General features: G+C 48.1%; 1 protein-coding gene across 7 annotated transcripts in view; it reads right to left on the reverse strand.

Moving 5' to 3' along the window:
• MTA3 (metastasis associated 1 family member 3) overlaps positions 1-21374 on the reverse strand; it is a 179512-nt gene that overhangs the window by 131087 nt on the left and 27051 nt on the right. For 3 of the 7 annotated variants that reach the window (XR_009447997.1, XM_059659990.1, XM_059659989.1), the window contains exon 1: positions 202-265. The exons of 1 other annotated variant lie outside the window; for it this stretch is intronic. Coding sequence is in view for 5 of the 6 variants with exons in the window: in XM_059659990.1 (XP_059515973.1) it covers positions 202-259 (58 nt within the window). In the remaining variant the exon portion in view is untranslated. Of the gene's footprint in view, positions 1-201; positions 266-1380; positions 1511-21374 lie in introns of those variants that run through there. 3 more of the 7 variants (XM_059659991.1, XM_059659992.1, XM_059659994.1) reach the window with 3 other exon arrangements.

The following is a 21374-nucleotide window of genomic DNA, read 5'->3' on the forward strand; positions in this document are numbered from 1 at the left end:
ATTTCAATTCATGTTTTATGGAGTTCTCCTAGACTCCTGTTCCACACGTGTCATTTCTTTAATAACAAAGACACCTCTTGTCATCATTGAGTCGTCAGGGCTGACTCAACATGTGTGTCTTTCATACTAGAACTGCTTCCACATCTTTTCCCCTCCAACCCACTGTGCCCCGGGGGCGGCTTCTCACATAAAGCTATTGACCTAAGACCCACTCAGAGCATCTTGAACGGCTTGGCAGCTCAAAGTGCATTGCAATCATCAACTTGGAAGAAAAGAAAAAAAAAATCAGGTGAGCGGAGCAGGTAAGAGGAAACACATTGACAAACTTTCCCGAAGTTCTATCTAGATAGGAAGATGCGGGGAAGGGTACTGTCCGAGACGGCATCATTCTTTTTTTAATATTTTTTACCCTATGTATTCCAGATCCACTTAGGATCTTGATATTTATAATAAAATAAAATAAAAACTGCTGCAGGTTCTCAACAAAAAGGATACCGAAATTGTTCCAGCGAGGCTTTGGCCCCGGAAACTTCCCACTGCGCGTCTGCAGGACGCGAGGGGCCGGGCGCGCGGGGAAGGTGCATCTCTCCCGCAAGTGGCCGCGCTCGCAGGCCGTTCCCCGCACGGCCACCGGCAGCCCCGCCGACGCGCAGGGAGCCGGAGCGCCGCGCGCAAACACGCCGCTCATCTGAATTATTATTTCCCCGGCGAAGAGGGGGACGGGCGTCGCGAGCAGGAGAAAGTTTGTTTGACCTTATTTCTCGCTCCGGAGGGAGGCGGGGAAGGAGGCGGCCGGGAGAGCCCGTCCAGGCGGCGCCCGGCTCCCCCCTCCGGCGGCGGCGCCCCCGACCCCACGCCGCCCCGCGCTCGGGGGGCAGGACGGGAAGCGGAGCGGGTGGAGGGCGGAGAGGTGCCGGGCCCTGCGCCCCGCCAGCAGGCCGGCCGGGCCGGGCCCCCGTCGCCCGCACCCCCACCGCGCCCTGCCGCTGGGGGAAGTGGCGATGGGGTGCTGTCCCCCATCCCCGGCCACCCCCGCTGCCCAGCAGCCACCCCAGGGGGCGCCACCCTGGCCGGGGGCTCAACGGCCCCGGCCCCCCGGGAGTTCCGTGGAGGGGGCGTCGGGTCACTCGCACCCCAGGTGCAGGCCGGGCCGGAGCCGCGGGGCGGGGTGGGGGTGGGCCCGGGCCCGGGCCCGCACGGACCCGGCGGGGGGAGGGGAGGGAGGTGCGGGGAGGGGGGCGCACCGGCCCCTGGGCCGCCCCCGCCCCCGCGCCCTCAGCCCGGGCGCCCGCGGCTCCCAGCGGTTGGGGTGAGCTCGCCCCGGCCCCCCACTCCCGGAGCCCGCTCCCAAACGGGCCGGGTCGGGCCGAGCCTTCCTACCTCCGACCCGGTACATGTTGGCCGCCATGTCCGCCCGCCCGCCCGCGGAGCCCGAGCCGAGCCCCGCCCGCCGCCGCCGCCGCCGCCGCCTCAGCCTCGGCCGCCGCCGCCTCCGCTGCCGCCTCGCCGCGGGGGGGAGGGGAGGGAGGGCGGCCGCGAGGGGAGGGGGAAGCGGAGGGGAGGGCGCGCCGCGGGGTGGGGGCAGGTGCCCGCCCCCCGCCTCGGGCGAGCAGGCCAAGCGGGCGGGCCGCTGGGGGTGGGAGCGCGGCCGGGCGGCGGCGGATTGGGGACGCGCCGGTGGGGGGCCTGGCCGGAGGGGGCGGCCCCTGGGCGGGGGTCCTGCCCCCGGGGGAGGCCGGCACTCGCCCACGTGGGCCAGGGGCCCTTAGAGGATTAGGGTGGGGCCACGGGGTCAGCCTCTGCGGCGCCCCCATAGCCCCTCCCGGGACCCCCTGTCACCTGCCACACGAGGCAGGTCTGCCCCCCTGGGAGCCCCAGGAAAGGTGACCTCTAGCACGTAGGTACCTGCCTCCGTGCAAACCCTTGGCTGCAAAAAGGTGCACGCACAGGGCGCCCTCCTGGTGACGACGGGGGAGGCCCAGGAGCCAGGAGGCACCCCCCCCCACGCCCCCAGGTGCTTCCAGCTCCCCCAAGCCCCGGCCCCGCTGAGGACCCGGGAGAAACGGGCTCCCTTCCAAGTCCACCCTCTCTGCATTGGCAGGCCTACCAGCGTTCACCCCAAAACTGGGCGGCACGGAACCCACTCCCCCACCCCGGGAGGTCTTGCCTCTAAACAGGCCTAATACACTGCGGGTCCTGCCGGGAGAAGAGGGTGGGGGAGGGTGTCCTTTGTTCGCTGGGGGCCTGGGCTCCACAGTTCATCGCCACCGCCACCCCCAAAGGAGGGCATGCTGTCAATCAGCTTGCTGTTGATTGTGGGACTGTTAACTTCTTTGTGTGCCTAAAGCTTTTATATGGTTATTATTTTCCCGTGCTAATTCTCTAGACAATCCCTGTTTGCTCAGCCTTCATGCCCTCACAGAAATAAAAATTTTAAAAAAATAAAAATAAAAAAGTTGGATCTTAGCTGGCTATCCCTCAACTGAACACAAACAACTTTCTTGAGAGAAGCCAACCCATTCCAAACGACTCCCAGACATTGTTGTATAATAAACATGAAGATGATCCCTTACTGTTATGGATTGTTTGGAGTTTCTAATGATTTACAGCTCCGTGTTGTGGACTCTGGCTTTGTGTTTTCATTTGCCTGTTGATGGTATCTGTGTTGTGCACTATTACAAATTATTGAGGTCAAAAAATAATTTTCTAAATAACAGAGGCACGCTGAAAAATAAAAGAAGGTTAAACACCTCTGCCTGAATTACCTTGATTGACTGTGCGACCCCCAGATTCCTCCTCTATTAAAATGAGGACGTTGATTCCACTTGACAGGTGGGGTGAGGAATCAGTGGTGAAGATATCTGAAAACGCTTTGTAGAGCACCATGCAAATAACTGATGTCTGTTGCTTTTTTTAAGAAAATAAAAAACTTCAGGAAGTTTCAGATTCCCACGAGTTTTATACCATGTGTCAAATTGTGAGCCTGCATCACCTCTTTGACCCAGAGAAAAAAATAAGTGTTCTGTTATGCACACTGCATAGCTGACGATACCACCAAAAGTATACTGTGCCTTACCTGATATCACTCCATTTCTGATCTCTGACATGTAAGTAGGTTGAATAATTCACCTGAAGTCACCCAGTAAGTAAACTGGCAGCAGGCAAGGACTTTGTCTATGAAACGTCTATACCTCTTACTATCAAAGAGGAATGGACATAAGGGAGTTCAGCAAATGTTTTAGACTGAAAGAATCCCTCCAACCAGGCAAATAAGGTGGGAAAGCCTGCACATTCAAAGAAAACAAGGGCACCTCAACCTCCTTATGATCACAAACATCATCAACCAGCCCAAACCTCATTCTTAGTGTAGCCGTTTTGCTTCAAAATCTTGAACAAGTTACTTAACCCTCTGAGTTCCAAGTTCTACAAAATACAACTACTGATTGACACCTACAGCAAAGGTCCTGTGCTAAAAATTAAATATGTCAAGTGTTCAGCCCATGTTAAGAGCTTCATAATTATCAGGTCTCTTCTCCCAGCTCCAGCTACCCTCATTACAAAGAAGTGTTTCTCAGACCATGCCAGGAGCCCCAGGGCCAATCCAGCTCTCCCAGGGGTAAAATTTCCTAACATGGCTGTTGTGATTAAAAGACTAGATAAGGGATTGCCTAAAAGCCCGGAACATTCTCTGAGTCAATCTCCAAGCGTCCCACCATTTAGCTGAACAGAAATGGACCGCAAGAGAGCTATAGACAAGACGGCAAGTGGGGGGGGGGGGGGGGGGTTCAACTTTACGGTGAAGTTTTTATAAATGCCAAGTCTAGGAGCTTGGTGGCCAGCCTCACTGAAGGAGCATGGAGGTCTCAAATGTAATTCCAGTAACCTTAAACCCGATGCTTGTGTGTTCTATGATTTCTCTCTTTTTCTCTCTCTCATTAGCTCATTTTGTTATTTAGTAAAATTCTTTTGGGAAAGAAGTTAGCCTGTTGCAGCTATTCTAAGGAGGTCCTGGTTTTTTAAAGGAGGAGGATTTTATCACAGGGAGAAAGGCAGGTATGTGACAGCAAGAATCAAAGCAAGGGAGCCCCTACAGCAGTGGCTCTCAACCTTCCTGATGCCGCGACCCTTTAATACAGTTCCTCATGTTGTGGTGACCCCCAATTTCATTGTTACAAATTGAACATAATTAAAGCATAGTGATTAATCACAAAAACAATATGTAATTATATATGTGTTTTCCGATGGTCTTAGGCGACCCCTGTGAAAGGGTCGTTCGACCCCCAAAGGGGTCGTTCGACCCCCAAAGGGGTCGTGACCCACAGGTTGAGAACCACTGCCCTACAGGAAAGGAAACCAGACTCTGGAGAAGCTTCTCCAAGCATGGAGCTTCTCTTCCACATACTAGTATCTCTGTGCTAAACACAGGAAAATCAGGATCAATCCCAGAATGTCCTGCTTTTTAAAAGTGTGAGTTTTAGGGTTCTCTGGTTTCCTCATACCCTCAAAGGAGAGCTAGCTCAGCTCTTTGGTTGCATCCACACAGTTTCCTTCTCTAGTGACATTGTCTCTAGGTAGTGGAAAAGGAACTAGAAGTCACAATGGGGCATGGACAAGCCCCTAGGAGTTTAACCTAACTGGCACTTCCCTTTTTTAATGTTTGGAGAGCTGTGCATTTAAGTGAGAGATGGCTGAGCAGTATAGGGTGTGGGACCGACAGGAAAAATAATCCTAATGGGCAATGGGAAGCACTGAAGGCGTATCTCAGGGAGTGTTTATGGAAATGACTTAGGCTTCAGCAAAGAGAGTGAGTGGAGATGAAGCAGGATAGTAAGAAGGTAGGAAAATTCCTTGTCAAATAGAATGGAGAAACTGAGACAGATAGCTGATGCAAATTGGCCACATCCAGCACCCTGACCTACCTTCCTCCTCCTCCCTTGCATGACCACTCCCTTAAGAATTAAGCCCTCAGGACAATGAGCATCAAAGAACCTGATCAGCATCAAAGAACCTTAGGAACAAAGCCTCGGGTCTGTTGACCACAGAGACAGAGTTTTGGTCAAACTAGAGGTAACATCTAGGCCTCAGTTGTGTTTCTGCTCCAGGCCCAGGAGAGCAGCAAAAGCAGATGAAGCAAAGCCATGGCTGGCATCAGGACCAGATGCAATAACCAATGACCCCCCTTACCTACCGCCAACCAACTAGTAGAGACCACGACCCTGACTCTGTATGCTCATTTGTAAAAAAAAATATGTATGCTTTTATTGATTTCAGAGAGAGGAAGGGAGAAAGGTATAGAAACATCAATGATGAGAGAGAATCATTGATCGGCTGCCTTCTGCACACCCCCTACTGGGGACTGAGCCTACAACCTGAGCATGTGCCCTGACAGGAAATCAAACCATGACTTCCTGGTTCATGGATCTATGCTCAACCACTTAGCCACACAGGCCAGGCTTAGAATGGGATCCATGTAGTGGGATGGTTCTGAGGGCAGTTTACTGAACGTTACAAGTTTACCTTCTACTGGAGTAATTGTGGGTAATGTCAATAGTCTTTCATTTACATGAATATAGATAGATACCTGTGTAGGCTATGTTTCCATTTTAAAAAACAACTTTTTAAAGCATCACTTTCTTCAGATGCTGAGAAATAAACCAGTGTAGACACAAACACTTGGAAATATGAGTTAAGAGCAGAATGAGGGCTTTCTAAAGAGCTGATAAGCTGCAAGGAACGGCAGTGCCCACAGGGTATTTCCATGTATAAAGCTTCCGGGCAGGGTCCCTGACCACATCTAGTTGTGCAATGCAAAGTGATAGAGGAGTCTGTGTTCAATCCAGAGTCAGCAGCATAAGGTTCACAACTTTACACTGAAATTTTTTATGCTCAACCACTGAGCCACAGTGGCCAGGCTCTATACACTCATTTGATGAACCAGCATATTGAAGAACACACCTGGAAAAATTATGAATATGCTATTGAGATCCTCCCCTGAGACCTCCCTAAAATTCTTGCCTTTAGATAACAAAAACCCTTAAGACAAAAGACCCAGAGCAGGTGCTCTCTCTCTAGAGCACACCTTATGCCTTCTTTCTTCAGGCATATATTTTGCTTTTTTTTCTCGAAGGGTCCCCACAAGACTTGTAACCAGGGGAGCAGTAGGTAGCAGCAGCTTGACCCTGGTTAGCCCCCTAAAACTATCTCTAAGGGCCCTTCTTTCGCTTCTGTAACTTGTTTCCTGAGTCCATGGAGCGCAGCTGGCTCATTTCTTCTGCTTCTGTTTTCTTTCTAAAAAAACAAGGCAATGTTCTAGCTGGTTTGGCTCAATGGATAGTGTCAGCCTGCAAAATGAAGGGTCCCAGGTTCATTTCCAGTCAAGGGCACATGCCCGGGTTGTGGGTTCAATCCCCAGTAGGGCACATGCAGGAGGCAGCCAATCAATGATTCTCTCTCATCGTTAATGTTTCTATCTCTCTCTCCCTCTCCCTTCCTTTCTGAAATCAATAAAAAATATATTTAAAAATATATTTAATCTACACTAATAAAAGACAAACAGGCAAATTGACCGTACCTTCGCTACACCTTAAGCCATGCCCACCAGCCAATCAGAGTGACTATATGCAAATTAACCCAACCAAGATGGCGGCCAGCAGCCACAGAGCTGGAGCAAGCAGGAGGCTTGGTTGCCCCAGTGATGGAGGAAGCCAAGCTTCCCGCCTGCTGCAGCGGGCTCTGAGCTCCACTCAAGGCAACAAAGTTTCAATTATAGAAGATAAATAAACCCCAGATACCTGCTTTCAGCCGGCCATGGCCATGGAGCTGGAGCGAGCAGGAGGCTTAGGTTGCCCCTGGCAATGGAGGAAGCCAAGCTTCCCGCCCTGGCTGGCTGGCTCTGAGCTCTACTCAAGGCTACGAAGTTTCAATTATAGAAGGTAAATAAATCCCAGAATAAAAAAAAAAAGAAAAAAAGGAGAGGCTGGGAGCTTCCATCGCCAGGGGGCTTGGCCAGCCTGAAAAAGGCCATCAACCCCTCACCCAGACTGGCCAGGCACCCCAGTGGGGACCCCCCACCCTAAAGGGGGTGTGGCCAGCCTGAAAACAGCCATCAGCCCCTCACCCAGGCTGGCCAAACCTCCATGGGGTGAGGGTCCCCACTGAGGGGGGTGGAGGGGCTTGACCAGCCTGCAAACAGCCATCAGCCCCTCACCCAGGCTACCCAGGCACCCCAGCGGGACCCCCTCCCTGATCCGGGACACCCTTCAGGGCAAACCAGCTGGCCCCCACCAGTGCACCAGGCCTCTATCCTATATAATAAAAGAGTAATATGCAAATTGACCCTAACAGCAGAATGACTGGGAATGACTGGTCACTATGACACACACTGACCACCAGGGGGCAGATGCTCAATGCAGGAGCTGTCCCCTGGTGGTCAGTGTGCTCCCACAGGGGGAGCTCTGCTCAGCCACAAGCCAGGCTGATGGCTGCCAGCACAGCGGTGGTGGCGGGAGCCTCTCCTGCCTCCTCAGCAGCACTAAGGATGTCCGACTGCAGCTTAGGTCTGCTCCCTGCTGGTAGGTGGACATGCCCCAAGGGCTGCCAGGCTGCCAGAGGGCTGTCTGACTGCCAGCTTGGGCCCAATCCCCCAGGAGGCGGGCCTAAGCCAGCAGGTGGACATCCTCTGAGGGGTCCCAGACTGCAAGAGGACATAGGCCAGGCTGAGGGACCCCCCTGAGTGCACAAATTTTTGTGCACCAGGCCCCTAGTAAATAATAAAAGGCCAAGGCAACTCTCTGAACAGCCCTCTCAAATCTTCTCTTGAGAATATTTTCACTTTCCATGCTAAATAAACTTCTTCAACTTCTTGTGCTAGAGTTTTTGGCTCTGAATTTTCTTTGCTGAACTCAAGAACCAGGAGCTGACATTGCTGGTAACATAGAGAGCAGAGAGTCCAGGCCAGATCAGTTGAGAGGTTGGTGAGAAAGGATGATGGCTTGACCTAGGATACAGTCAGTGGGAATGTGAGAGAAGTAAATGGGTTTGAGAGAGATTTAAGAAGTAGGATCTACAGGATCCGGTGAATTTGGAGAGGGATGGAGTGAAAGGGTAATATCAAGTTAAAAGCAACTGGGTGGAAAGAGGTTCAATTCAGTGAGTACAGAATACAGAAAGGGAAGCAAGTTGGGGGAAAAGAAATAGTCAACAGGTTCAGTGTTAGATGAGTTGCATTCAAGATGCTTTTGAGAACTTCCAGGTAGATATTTCCTCTTTAGGAAAGAGATGGATGAACAGGCCTGAAGTTTAGGAGAGAGACCTGGGCTGGAAATATTCTCTTCTGAGTTACCATCAGCACAGAGACCCAGCAGGTCTTGTCTAAAGAAGTAAGCCAAACCCTGGCCCCAGGGGAAGAAGCAGGTTCCCTGAGTCCTTCAGCTTGGTGAAAACAGGTTTAGCAGGTCCAGGTTCAGAAGATCAGAGTCCAGGTCCAAATGTGCAAACATGCAGGGCATGGGCAGAGAGGCATACAAGTCATTGACCAAGACAGATGGTGAAGACAAGGGAGAATGCCCCAGGCTGACCATCCCACAGAGGCCGGCAGATTTCTCAGATAAAGACAGTTTTGCTCCCAGTTCTAGAAAAGCAGCCAAGGTGGGGTGGAGGAGGGAAGACAGGAAGAACAGGAGAATGGATTTAACACAGCCTGAAAAAGCAAATTTATTTTCTACCTCTCCCTTTTGCCTCTAAGATGGTAGTGGGTTGAATGGTGGACTCCCAAAAGATATGCCCACCTGGAACCTATGAATGTGACCTTACTTAGAAAAAGGGTATTTGTAGACAAAATTAAGGATCTGGATATAATTTCATCCTGGATTAGGCTGAACCCTGAATCCAATGACAAGTGTACTGATAAGAGACAGAAGAAAAGATGCAGAGTGAAGAGAAGGCCATGTGAAGGTTGAGGTGGAGACTGAAGTTATCTATATATATAAAAGGCTTGCCGTAACCGGTTTGGCTCAGTGGATAGAGCGTCGGCCTGAGGACTGAAAGGTCCCAGGTTCGATTCCGGTCAAGGGCATGTACTTGGGTTGCGGGTACTTCCCCAGTGGGGAATGTGCAGGAGGCAGCTGATGGATGTTTCTCTCTCATCGATGTTTCTAACTCTCTATCTCTCTCCCTTCCTCTCTGTAAAAAATCAATAAAATATATTTTTTAAAAAATAAAAAATAAAAAAAAAATAAAAGGCTAATATGCTAAGTGTCCAACCGTCCGACCAGTCACTATGACATGCACTGACCACCAGGGGGAGATGCTCAACACAGGAACTGCCAAGCTGCAATGACTTGTCAGCGGCGGTTCTCAGGTGATGCACCCTGGAACCAGAGAGGAGGGAGCTTGATTCCTCATGGAACTGTGCGAGTCCACCTTAGGCTGTGGGTTATGTTGTTGCTGGGGCACTGTTGGCCCCGAATCTGGTTTACTGCACACTTGCATTTGTGTTTCACACCCTATAAGATAGTAACTTTGCAGAGTGCCCTTTTGCATTCTGGGACCCCTTGGGGGATGCCGGAGAGCTGGTTTTGGCCCTGATCCCCGCAGGCCAGATGGAGGGACTCCACCTGCCAGAGGGACCCTGCTCGCTCTACAGATGCTGGGAAGGGACCACAGGAGGTTGGCTCCAAGGCATGTCTGGCTCATCTTGCCCAGTCCTGCCCTGCTGGCCACCTTCTAATTAATTTCCTTTCAATGTGCACAAATCCATGCACCGGGTCACTAGTGAATCTATAAGTAAGGACAGACAAAGATCATAACAACCACCAGATAAAGGGGAGAGACATAGAATCCTCAGGGCTCCCCAGAAGGAACATTCCTGATTTCTGACACCTTGATTTCTGACTTCTAGGTGAATAAATTTCTGTTGAAAACTGAGACAATAAATTTCTGTTGTTTGAAGTCACCTCCTTTGTGGTAATTTGTTACAGCAGCCCTAGGAAACTAGTATGGATGGTATCCTCCACTCAATTTTAAATAAACATAGATTCAGCCCAAAACTGAGCACTTTATGCAGAGACTAAGGGACACTGAAACAGAATAAGAGAATAAAAGAGAGGCCCTGTCCATTGTTTCTCAGTAGTTTTGGTTCGCACACCAAGGGATCAAGAGTTCAATTCCCAGTCAAAGGCATGTACCTGGGTTACAGATTTGATCTTCAATGTGTGTCTCTTTCATATCGATGTGTTTTTTTTCTCTCTCTCTCTCTCTCTTCCACTCTCTCTAAAAAAAAATAAATGGAAAAAATATCCCCAGATATGGATTAACCAAAAAAACTAAAAAACAAAAACAAAGGTTTCCAATAGAATGGTAGCTGTCATGGCCAATGGAGATATATTTTGAAGATAGAGCCAACAGTTCTTGCGGAAGAATTGGATGTAGAAAATGAGAGGACAAATTTAAATGTTTCTAAATATCTGTTTGAAGATTGACAGCTATCAGAGGGGGGATTTGGGGCTGGGTGAAAAAGGTGAAGAGATTAAGCAAAAACAAAATAAAACAAAACTCACCAAACAGCAGTATGGTGATTACCAGAAGAAAGGGTGGTAGGAGAGGGTAGAAGAGGGTACAGGAGAGATAAATCATGATGGAAGGATACTTGGGCTGGTTAACACACAATACATACAGAGATAATGTATTATAGAATTGTACACCTGAGACCTATATAATTTTATTAACCAATGTTACCCCAATAAATTCAATGAAATAATATAAATAAATTAAATTTAAAATCCTATATAATAAAATCCTAATATGCAAATTGACTGACTGGCGGAATGACCGTTCGCTATGACGTGATCTGACCACCAGGGGGCAGACGCTCAATGCAGGAGCTGCCCCCTGGTGGTCAATGCGCTCCCACAGGGGAGCATCACTTAGCCAGAAGCCAGGCTCACAGCTGGCGAGCACAGCGGTGGTGGCGGAAGCCTCTCCCGCCTCCAGGGCAGTGCTGAGGACCCCTTGAGGGGTCCAGGACTGCAAGAGGGCGCAGGCCCGGCTGAGGAACCTCCCCTCCCCCCCACCCCACACCCAGTGCACTAATGTCATGCACTGGGCCTCTAGTAAGTAAGTAAGTAAGTAAATAAATAAATAAATAAATAAATAAATAAATAAATAAATATCTGTTTGGAGGTGTTAAAAGACAACTGGATCTGGGTTCCGGAGCTCAGCACAGAGGCCCAAGCTTTAAAAAAAAAAATTAAAAATGCAAATTTGGGAGTTACCATTGTGTAAGCAATCTATGAAGCTGTGGACTTGTCAGATCACCAGGGATATAGTGTAGAGGAGAGACAAGCCAGTACTGAGAACAGAGGTTGGCTCTGTACCCTGACTACACCAGAGCTATTACAATACTGAGCCCCACCCCCAGAGATTCCCATTTAATTAGTATGGAGTGGACCCCACTCTCAGTTTTAAAAGAAAACCCTCAGGCAATTCTAATGTGCAGCCAAGGTTGAGAGCTACTCATGTAGTGATCAGAAAGAGGAGAGCCACAAGGGGGGAATATGGGAGCAATGAGGGAGATAGAGAAAAGCCAGAGGAATACAGGCCCTGGAAGCCAAGCAAAATTGGATATGGCAAAGTGCCGGTCATTGGAGATCAACTCCCCTGCCACCTTTCCTGACTGTCCAGGTCCTGGCAGCTTGAAATGAATTGATAGGGTTCTGGCCATAGATATTCTATTGTGTAGATGACCACAAGGGCAGGCAGGTGGGCTCCTGACACTCCCCAGACTGAGGGCTGGAGACCAGAATTTGCTCCTTTCATCAGCTCCTTTTATCTCTTATCTGTAGGTTTGTAGCAGCTGTGCTTTCCAAAAGGGACTGAGAGGGAAGTTTATTTGCACTCTTGATTTCAAAAAGGACAGAAAATATTGGAGGACTCAAAGATAAACTTTGAACTACTGGATAAATAAATGGTTGTTTATGTCTCCTTTTATCCCTGCCAAGTTTTGGAAGAAAAAAAGCATGACTATTAAAGAGCTGCCCAAGGAGCTTCTTTTATAAAGCCAGGCCAGGACCATATCATTAGTGGTAACCAACACAATATTTCCATTTATTTGCACAGATCAGAGAGCTGAGGAGCCTGCTCCAAGGAGAGGGCACCTGGAAGCAGTTTAACCTTTTTGAGGTTTTGGCAAAGGACACCCAGGACCTGTCCAGTCAAATCCCTTCGTCATCGTCGTCATCATTTCTTTTCTTTAAGAGGAGACAAAGTGTCCACCTCCTGGAAGCCCCAACGTCCATCCCCACCCCCACTCCCACCCCCACCCCCAGGCTTCTAGTGTAATGGGATGAAATCTGAACTATGTTCTTGGACTAGAGGGCAGAGCCCGTGTTAGGGCCAGAATTCTGGAGGAAGAGTGAGAAGAGAAGGTCCCAGCATTTCATGAAGTCTCCTTATGTCTCTGCCCTCGAACTCCGCTGCCTCCTCCTATCTGGTGTCCTTGTCCTCTGCTGCACACTCACGCGGAGTCTAGGTCAGACCTTTCGAGGTGGCCCTGAAGTCTCTCCACCAGCCAGAGCAACTGAGAAGCCAGAGCTTGAACTTTCTGTGGCCTTGGTGTTCCCCACCAACACATCCACCCTCACACCCCTCCCAGGGCCCCTGGGATCTGGGCTGGAGTGGGGACTGCTTGCCCGTCACTATGACTCCCTCCAGGAGTGGGTTTGAGGCAGAGCCTTCAAACCTCAAGACTGACTTTTCTGTTTTAGGCCAGCCTCTCCCAGAGCAGCTGCAGCAGAGGGCAGGCCCGAGACTTGAGGGATGGAGTGGCTCCCAGCCGGCGGCATGTGGATGCATTATTTATGATGCTGGTGTCAGCATGGCTCCCAGGCACCAGGGGAAATGGAAAAGGCACTTGGGCCTGTGCTGATTAAACTAAATATTTAAACAGGAATCAGGAATCGAGGCAAAATCCGTTTTTCTTCAGTAAGGCAGAGAGCGCCACAAATGTCTTCAAGGCTGGGGACGTGGTAAACACCACGCAGATGTTGAGGAAAGGCTGGGAGCTTGGTCTATGGCTCTCCTGCACGGCTCCCACCCAGCTCCCTTCTCTCTAGCAGATCTAAAAGGTTTGCAGGCTATGTGGGAGTCAGAACAGGGGAGGGGAGAAGGGAAGACAGAGGAATGGTCATAGCCACTGTGGGAATGAGATTAGGAGACACCAGAACAAAGTCAGGTTGGATTCATGCCTCTGGCTGTTATTTCTCCAGTGGCTGCCATTTCCTTGTCTTACAAGATCTGTTCTATTGCATTCACCCACATTATCACTCTTACCTTTAGATTAGCTGGAAGGAGGGAGGTGGGATGTTGGGCAACCATGAACTAAAACTCTTGTCTTGATTCTTCTTATTTTTTATTTTATTATTTTGGTGTTTTTTCTTTTTTAAAAAAATATGTTTTTATTGATTTTAGAAAAAGAGGAAGGGAGAGGGAGAGAAACATCAGTCAGCTGCCCCCTGTATGCCCCCTACTGGGGATCAAGCCCACAACTGGGCCTGTGCCCTGACCAGGAATCAAACCAGAGACCTCTCAGTGCATGGGTCTAAAGTCAACCAACTAAGACACACCAACCAGCGCTGTCCTGAGTCTTCTTATCCCACCTGAGACAAGTCTCAATCACGAAAACTACCTCTACCCACTGCACACAAACACGGAGGAGACCCTACACAGAGGACACAAGGGAGCCTGGCCCTTATTTACAGAGACGAGAAATCGATTTGAGGAAAGACAAGATCCCAAAAGGAAATTTCCTGGTGGAAAGAAACAGCTGTCCTTTGCTCTAGCTTTTCCCACTGCATTTTCTCCTCCCTGTGGGGTTCCTCGCTTGCATTTTCACAGTAGTCACCTTCCCTGGCCCCCCAGAGATCTGCGTTTTCTCAGTCCCAGCATGAACAAGTGCCCTTTTCCTCCTTTCCTCTAAAGATAGCTGAGACAGGCTCCCATTTTCAAAATTAATTTTTATAAGGGACTTGGGAAAGAAAAGACGAGAATTGCAGAAAATACAAATGTATAAGTTCAGTGCAACATTTTTGAGATTCTTGTACTTAGTCAATGTGCTGTACTTTGGGTTACCTTGGATGAAATAGCATTCTGATTCTCAAGGGGTTCACTATCTAATGGGAGAGGCAGGCATGAGGATATATAAGTTATAATCTAATAAGGACCATAATACCCTTGAATTGGAAGCAATTAATATAGTTGCTGTAATGGCAGGGTTTGTCAGAGAAGGATGGAAAAAAGGTAATATTTGATCTGAACCTTCAGTTAAAATATGGGTTTTGTCTGGGAAAGTGTCAGAAAGGACATTCCAGACAAAGGGAACTGCATAGAGGTAGTACATGCATGGCATATGAGAACCAATAGCAAGTTGGTTCAAGGCCAGATTTGTAAAGGCCTTGAATGCCAAGCTAAGGAGTTTCCAGTGGTTCTCAACCTTCCTAATGCTGCGATCCTTTAATACAGTTCCTCATGTTGTGGTGACCCCCAACCATAAAATTATTTTCGTTGCTACTTCATAACTGTAATCTTGCTACTGTTATGAATCGTAATGTAAATACCTGATATGCAAGATGTATTTTCAGGGGTCGCGACCCACAGGTTGAGAACCGCTGACTGTCCTAAACCAACATGAGTATACAGGGTGTCCCAAAAAAATGTATATACACTGTAACAGCTGATAGCTCACTTGATAGGTCTTTCTTTGCAGATTTAACCCATTGGAATTAATTATTCAAAGTGTTTATACATATTTTGGGGACACCCTGTATTTGTATTTAAGAAGTATACTAGTGGCCTGGCCAGGTAGCTCAGCTGGTTAGAGTGTCATTCCAGTACACCAAGGTTGCGGACGCGCTCTCCAACCAGGACATACACAAGAAGCAACCAATGAATGCATAAATAAGCGGAACAACAGATCTCTCTCTCTCTCTCTCTCCCTCCCTCCCTTTCTCTCTCTAAAAATCAATCAATAAATTAAAAATTTTAAAAGAAGTATAGTCACCCTGGCCAGTGTGGCTCAGTTGGTTGAGTGTTATCTCATGTACCGTGAGGTCTCCAGTTGGATTCCCAGTCAGGGCACATGCCTGAGTTGCAGGCTCAATCCTGGAGGGGGTGTGCAGGAGGCAACAGATCAATGTTTCTCTCTTTCAATGTTTCTCTTTCTGTCCCTGTCCCTAGCTCTCTCTCTAAAATCAATTTAAAAAGAAACAAAAGTATAGTGGCTAAAGTGTAATACATTGGCATTTTGGTTTATGTAACAGTCTCCTGTGAGTTGGCATAAATATATCACGCTTTTAGACCTGCAGAGCTGACAATACAACACCCTTTTCCCAGCTGGTAAGGTGCTCAGTTCTCTGATGAAGCTAAGGCCACGTTGGGATGAGGCCCTCACTTCATCTGGCAACCAGTACCGCTCTGGGCAGCACTTGCCTACACCTTGGCCTCTGTCTAGGAGCTCACCTGTATCCACTCAGCCTTATCCTGCGCAAGGATGAGGTGACGGTTACGGAGGATAAGATCAGTACCCTCATTATAAAGCAGCCGGTGTAAATGTTGAATATTTCTAGCCAGGCTTATTTGCAAAGGCTCTGGCCAATGTCAACATTGGGAGCCTCATCTGCCAGGTAGGGGCTGGTGACCTGCCTCTGCAGCTAGAGCTGCACCAGCAGGAGGTCCTACCCACCCCCACCCCCACTGCTGAGGAGAAGAAATGGAAGAAAAAATACTCTGAGGAGTCTGATGAGGACATGGGTTTTGGTCTTATTTACTAAACCTCTTTTGTAACACATTCAATAAAAAGCTGAACTCTGAAAAAATGAAATAAAATACTGCCACCCTGTAAAACAGGTAGGCTCCCTACAAGACAATTTCAACAGAGAAAAGTACTCGAGAAGACAAGGGAGCAATTAGAGCTAATAGCTGAAGTTCCTTTCTTTTATTTTGGTGTTATGGACTGCATGTTTGTGTTTCCCCATAATTTGTATGTTGGAATTCTAATGTGAAGCTCTAATACTATTGTGATGGTATTAGGAGGTCGGAGGGGAGGTATCTTTGGGAGGTGATTCCATTAGGGTGAAGCCTTCAGGAATGGGGTTACTGCCTTTATAAAAAAAACTCCAGGGAGCTCTCTTACACTCTTTCCTCCATGTGAGGGTACAACAAGAAGTTGGCACTCTGCAACCCAGAAGTGGGCTGTCACCAGAATCTGACCATGCTGTCATCCTGATCGCAGACTTTCAGCCTCCAAACTGTGAGAAATAAATTTCTGCTGTTTATAAGTCACCCAGTCTATGGGAAAGGCAAAAATGACTCAAATATGAGAGGTGGTATTTATTCCCTGAGGACCCCTCCTGGGGGTTGGCCCCCACTTCAGATACCCCAGATGTCTGAAGTCTCAGGAGTCCCGGAGGATGAGAGCAACCCAGGCCCTAGAGAATTCTATCAATGGGAAACAGATGAAGATATGGGGGCTCCTGAGAGAGGGGATTATTTAAGCTGAAGAACTTGAGAGAGGTAGTTACTCAGGCTTGTGAGACCTCCAGATGACGGGAGCTTGGAGCTTTTTAGGAACCTGGAATCATCCACATTTGAAAAATCTGAAGATTGAAGTTGTCCAGGCCTTTGAAAAATTAAATGAAGAGATAACAGATGGTAAATTTTTTTAAAAAGGAGCCTGGCTGGCATGGCTCAGTGGTTGAGCATCAACCTATGAACCAAGAGTCATGGTTCGATTCTGGTCTGGACACATGCTGGGGTTGAGAGCTCCATCCCCAGTGGGGGGCGTGCAGGAGGCAGCCAATCAATGATTTCCTCTCATTGATGTTTCTCTCTCTCTCTCTCTCCTTCTCCTTACCTCTCTGAAATTAATTTAAAAAATATTTTTTTAAAAGGAAACATTAAGCAACTTGAGAAGAAATAAGGGGTAATGGTTGACCAAAATTTATAATAGTCTCAAGGATGTGGTTCTATGTTCCCTCTGCTGTCTCTCTGTGGGCACTGAAGATAGATGAGTTTGCAATTCCAGGTAGCGGCGCTCTGATCCACTTTCCTGAATCAAGTACAGAAACACACATTTTAAAATTAATTTGTTCGTAGAGACAAGGCTTAACATTTGCAAAATAACTTAAATGTCTGAGAAATTTAGAAGACTGACAAAAAAAATAAAAGCTACAAAATATATTAAGTAGTATAAACAGGTAGGCATATAGAGGTGAGAAGATTGGCTATAATCTTGGCACCCAACAGTATTTAACTCTCAGGGCAGGAAGTGGAAGGCGTATGAAAAATTAATTTTCTGCCCTGGCTGGTGTGACTCAGCTGGTTGAACATCCTCCCATGCACCCAAAGGTTCAGGTTCAATTCCCAGTCAGGGCACATACCCAGGTTGTGGGTTGGCACGTACGAAGGCAACCAATGGATGTTTTTCTCTCACATCGATGTTTCTTTTTTACTCTCTCCCTCTTCCTCTAAAATCAATAAAAACCTATTTCTAAAAAATTTAGTTTTCTTCTGTGTACTTACACATTGTTTGAAATTTTTCCAATGAGAATGTGTTAGATACTCATCAAAAACATTTTTTTAATTATGGGGGGATAAACAACAGACAGAGACACAAAATTATAGAGTAGGACTTTCTGAAGCCAAGTTTATCAGTGCAGGGATTCTCACCTTCTCTTGGGTGTCCTGCTTGACCTTTTGCTTACACCAATCCCAGAGCCAACCAGGCTGTCTGCTGGGCAGGAAGAAAATATGGAGGAAGGCACTGAGGCAGAGGGAAAGGCAGAAAACTTCGCCAACTTTGCTGTGTACCTCCTATTCCTGTGCCTTTCTGAGATATAGCCCCATTGCACCTCCAGGTTCATGAGACACTCAACAATAATAACAGCCTCCCCGCCCCTGCCCCTCTTTTTGGTTAAAATAACTTAAATTAGCTTACATAAACCAAAAGAAAACAAAACACCTACAATAAGAAGATGCCACCAGACCTGTGTCCTTTGTCACCAGAATCCCCTGAGTCCCCAGGCTAACAAGAAAGTTTACTGTGTGGAGACCACAGGGGGCCACTGGAGGGTTTAAGCAAGGATGTGACAAGCATTTTAGAAACAGTACCTTTCAGAAGCAGCAAGGAGGACCAATCTGAGACAGACAAGTCTGAAGCAAGCAAGGCGTCCAATTACAAAAAGCTATTTCAACAGGCCAAGGGAGAGGTTAAGACATGCTTCCTCCTATTCTGCTCTAAATTTGCTGATTGAAATTCACTTGCATTCTTAATTATTCATTAATACAAGAGAGAGAGGGAAGAGACAACCAAATCCCTACAATAACTACAAGACCTTATATTATTCTATCAAGGTTATCATGAGCATAAAAATAACCTTGGCTGGTTCTCCGGTATCTCCACAATCTAGTCCATACTCCTCAGCATAATAATCAAGGCTAGTCTTTACAAGCTGTCCTCAAGTTCCCCTTTCAGTCTCATGTCCTACCTTTCTCTGTCTACTCCGCCAGCTCAGAACCACTCTTGCTCCTTGAGCAGGACATGGCCTTTTCTGGCCTTGGCCTCTACAATCACATCCTCAGGATCTGGCCCCGACTCCTTCCTCATTGGGTGAACCTCTCAGCTTATACACAAACCTCCTCCCCAGAGCACTAACACCCCTCAATGGTTCTATTGAAATACCAGGATTATTTGGGCCTGTCCACCCACTGCACCAACAGGCTCCAAAACCGGCTGTTTCACAGGAGCACCGGGCAGGCAGGGCACTTTGTTTTCTAATTGTTGGGTTTGTTTGTTTTTACTAGACACCCCCAGGCCCTACCCTAGACCTACAAAATCTGTGTCTCTGGGGCAGGGGCCCAGGAATCTGTATGTATAGAGTCCTCCATTGATTTGTAGTCATCAGCCAGGAGTGGGAGGCCGCTGTAGCTCTTAGACCACATCGTGAAGCTTCCCAGACCAGCCCCACCGGCTCCCTTAGGGCTTTGTTCCCACCTCTGTGCCTCTCTTGTGATGGGGAGGCAGGAGAGGAAGAAGCTAGGAAAATCCCTTGGCAAGTAGAATGGGAAAACTGAGACAAATAGCTGAACAAACTGGCCGAGGAATTTACAGCCAGATACAGAAGGTCGCCTCCTTAGAAATAACACCTACGCCTCAGCTGTATTTCAGCACCTGCCTCAGAAAAGCAGCAAAGCCAGGCTGGCGATGCCAGGACCAGCTGCAAAGACCAATCAGTGGAGACCCGGACCATGAAAGGGCACACCTGAAGAAGCTGATGAATACTCGATTGAATTCTCCCCTAAGACCTCCCCTAAATCCCCAGCCTTTAAAAACCCTCAAAATTGAAGGCCTAGTTCACACTCTCCCTCCCAGGAGCACTCCTGACCCTTCAGCCTCTGCCTCTCTTCCCCCACAGATGTGCAACTCCTAAACCCTAAGGGACCCCAGAGACTTGCAGCCTGAGGAGGAACAGGCAGTGGCAGCTTGTCCTGGGCTAACTCCCCGAACCTGTCTCCAAGGCCCCTTTTCTCTGAACCAAATCAGCCCGCCTGGGCTCATATCTTCCCTATAGTATTTCTAAAGAGCCAAAGCAGGCTCTCCTGTTCCCTTTTCTCCCCCTGCCCCTCCCTGTTTCACTGTCCCCAGCTTTAATAAACGCACCCTCAAAGTCACTTGGAAACCTGCTGTGAAATCTTTCCTGCACAGAGTCAAGAACCCACACACTCTAGGCTGGCCTGAGGCCGACCCACTTGGGCTCAGTCCATTTTCCGGTAACAATGGAGTCTGTGTGACATGGGTCCCATTCTAACATATTGTATAGTTTACTTGTCTACGTGTCCCACCCAGCTTCCTGTCTACCCACGTGTCCTGTCTCCTATCCAAATGTGAGTCGTTGAGGGCAGGGACTCCATCAGGTACCACCAGATTCCATGAACATGGATGCTTGGGAAGGATTTACAACATGCATAAAGCAGAAAAAGCTTCAGTGTGGTGCTCATAAGTTTCTTGCAAACAACACTCTATTTAGAGGCTTTTAGTTCTTGGCTGATTTGACTAGCAAAAAAGATGATCTATGACCTGGTTGCCAAGTTGGACGGTAGGCAGCAGCTACCCCTAGATTTGATTATATATATTTTACTAAAAAACAGAGAGGTCCCCGGGAGCTCAGGGTCTGGCTCTAGGTCACAAGGCCAAGTAGGGCAGAGGAACACATCCTAATTCCGGGTCCGGGACTGCCAGCCCCGTGTGGGAACAGGCAACACACTCCTCTAATCTCCCTTCAGCCTTTGTTTGAGCAGAGCCACTTCATTAGCATATAACAAAGGACCCGTAGGTGCCTTCCTGTTTGCCATTTACAAGTTAAGTGTCCACAATCACCAGGGGACCCCACTGTCTTTGCTATGAGCTGAAGTTAATGGTTTTTTATTCAACTCTAAGAGCCTCCCTCCCCGACCCAACCAGCTTACCTACCGATTGAATTCCCGAATCAGCCAATCGCGGCTTCAGGATCGTCACAGTGTACCATTAAAATTGTGATTACCTTCCTTTCATTTCTGGGAATCTTTCTGGGGAGGAGAATTAAGATACCCTGCTTAAAAGATGTCAGCCACCATAATATCAGGCTGTACATTCTTACAATGGCCTGCAGGCATTGTGGGAGGCTCGGGTCTTAGGTCAAAGGCCTGGTCTGGAATCTCAACTCCATCCCCCACTGACTTGAAGAGCTGGGAGCCCTGGGCCTTGGTTTTCAGGCTGGTAAGTAGTCTGCCCTTGTATCCCACATTTCTGAGATCGTATCATGTATTAAAAACGGTTTGTAATCTTTAAACCCTCTTGAAAACCTGCCATGCACCAGGCACAAAAACTAGAGGCTTTGCACACTTTTTTTCCGGTGGGGTAGGCATTTTATTGTTAAACAGAACATCGCAGGCCCCAAATAGTGTCACTTATGCCCATGATACCAAACCTAGATTTAATGCCTCGCTTAACTGCAGTTCCAATCCTTACCAGAAATATAATCTTAATCAACCAGTCTAAAATGTTCTGGCCAACACTGATGAGGTAATCTGTCATGTGAGTCCTCTCCATCCTCCCCCACTCCCTCCTCCCTTTAGGGTGAAGAGGCAATCTGCATGATAAAAACCCTTACTGTTCCCTCCCCACCACACACCTGGACTAAAAAATAATCTTCTGCTAACTGTAAACTTGCCCCACCCATCTGCCTGTAAAGAACCTTCCATTTTGTACAGCCCCTTGGAGTGCCTATTTATGTATTTATTTATTTATTTATTTATTTATTTATTTAAATATATTTTTATTGATTTCA

This window comes from Myotis daubentonii, chromosome 12, assembly GCF_963259705.1.
Source record: "Myotis daubentonii chromosome 12, mMyoDau2.1, whole genome shotgun sequence".
Lineage (NCBI taxonomy): Eukaryota > Metazoa > Chordata > Mammalia > Chiroptera > Vespertilionidae > Myotis > Myotis daubentonii.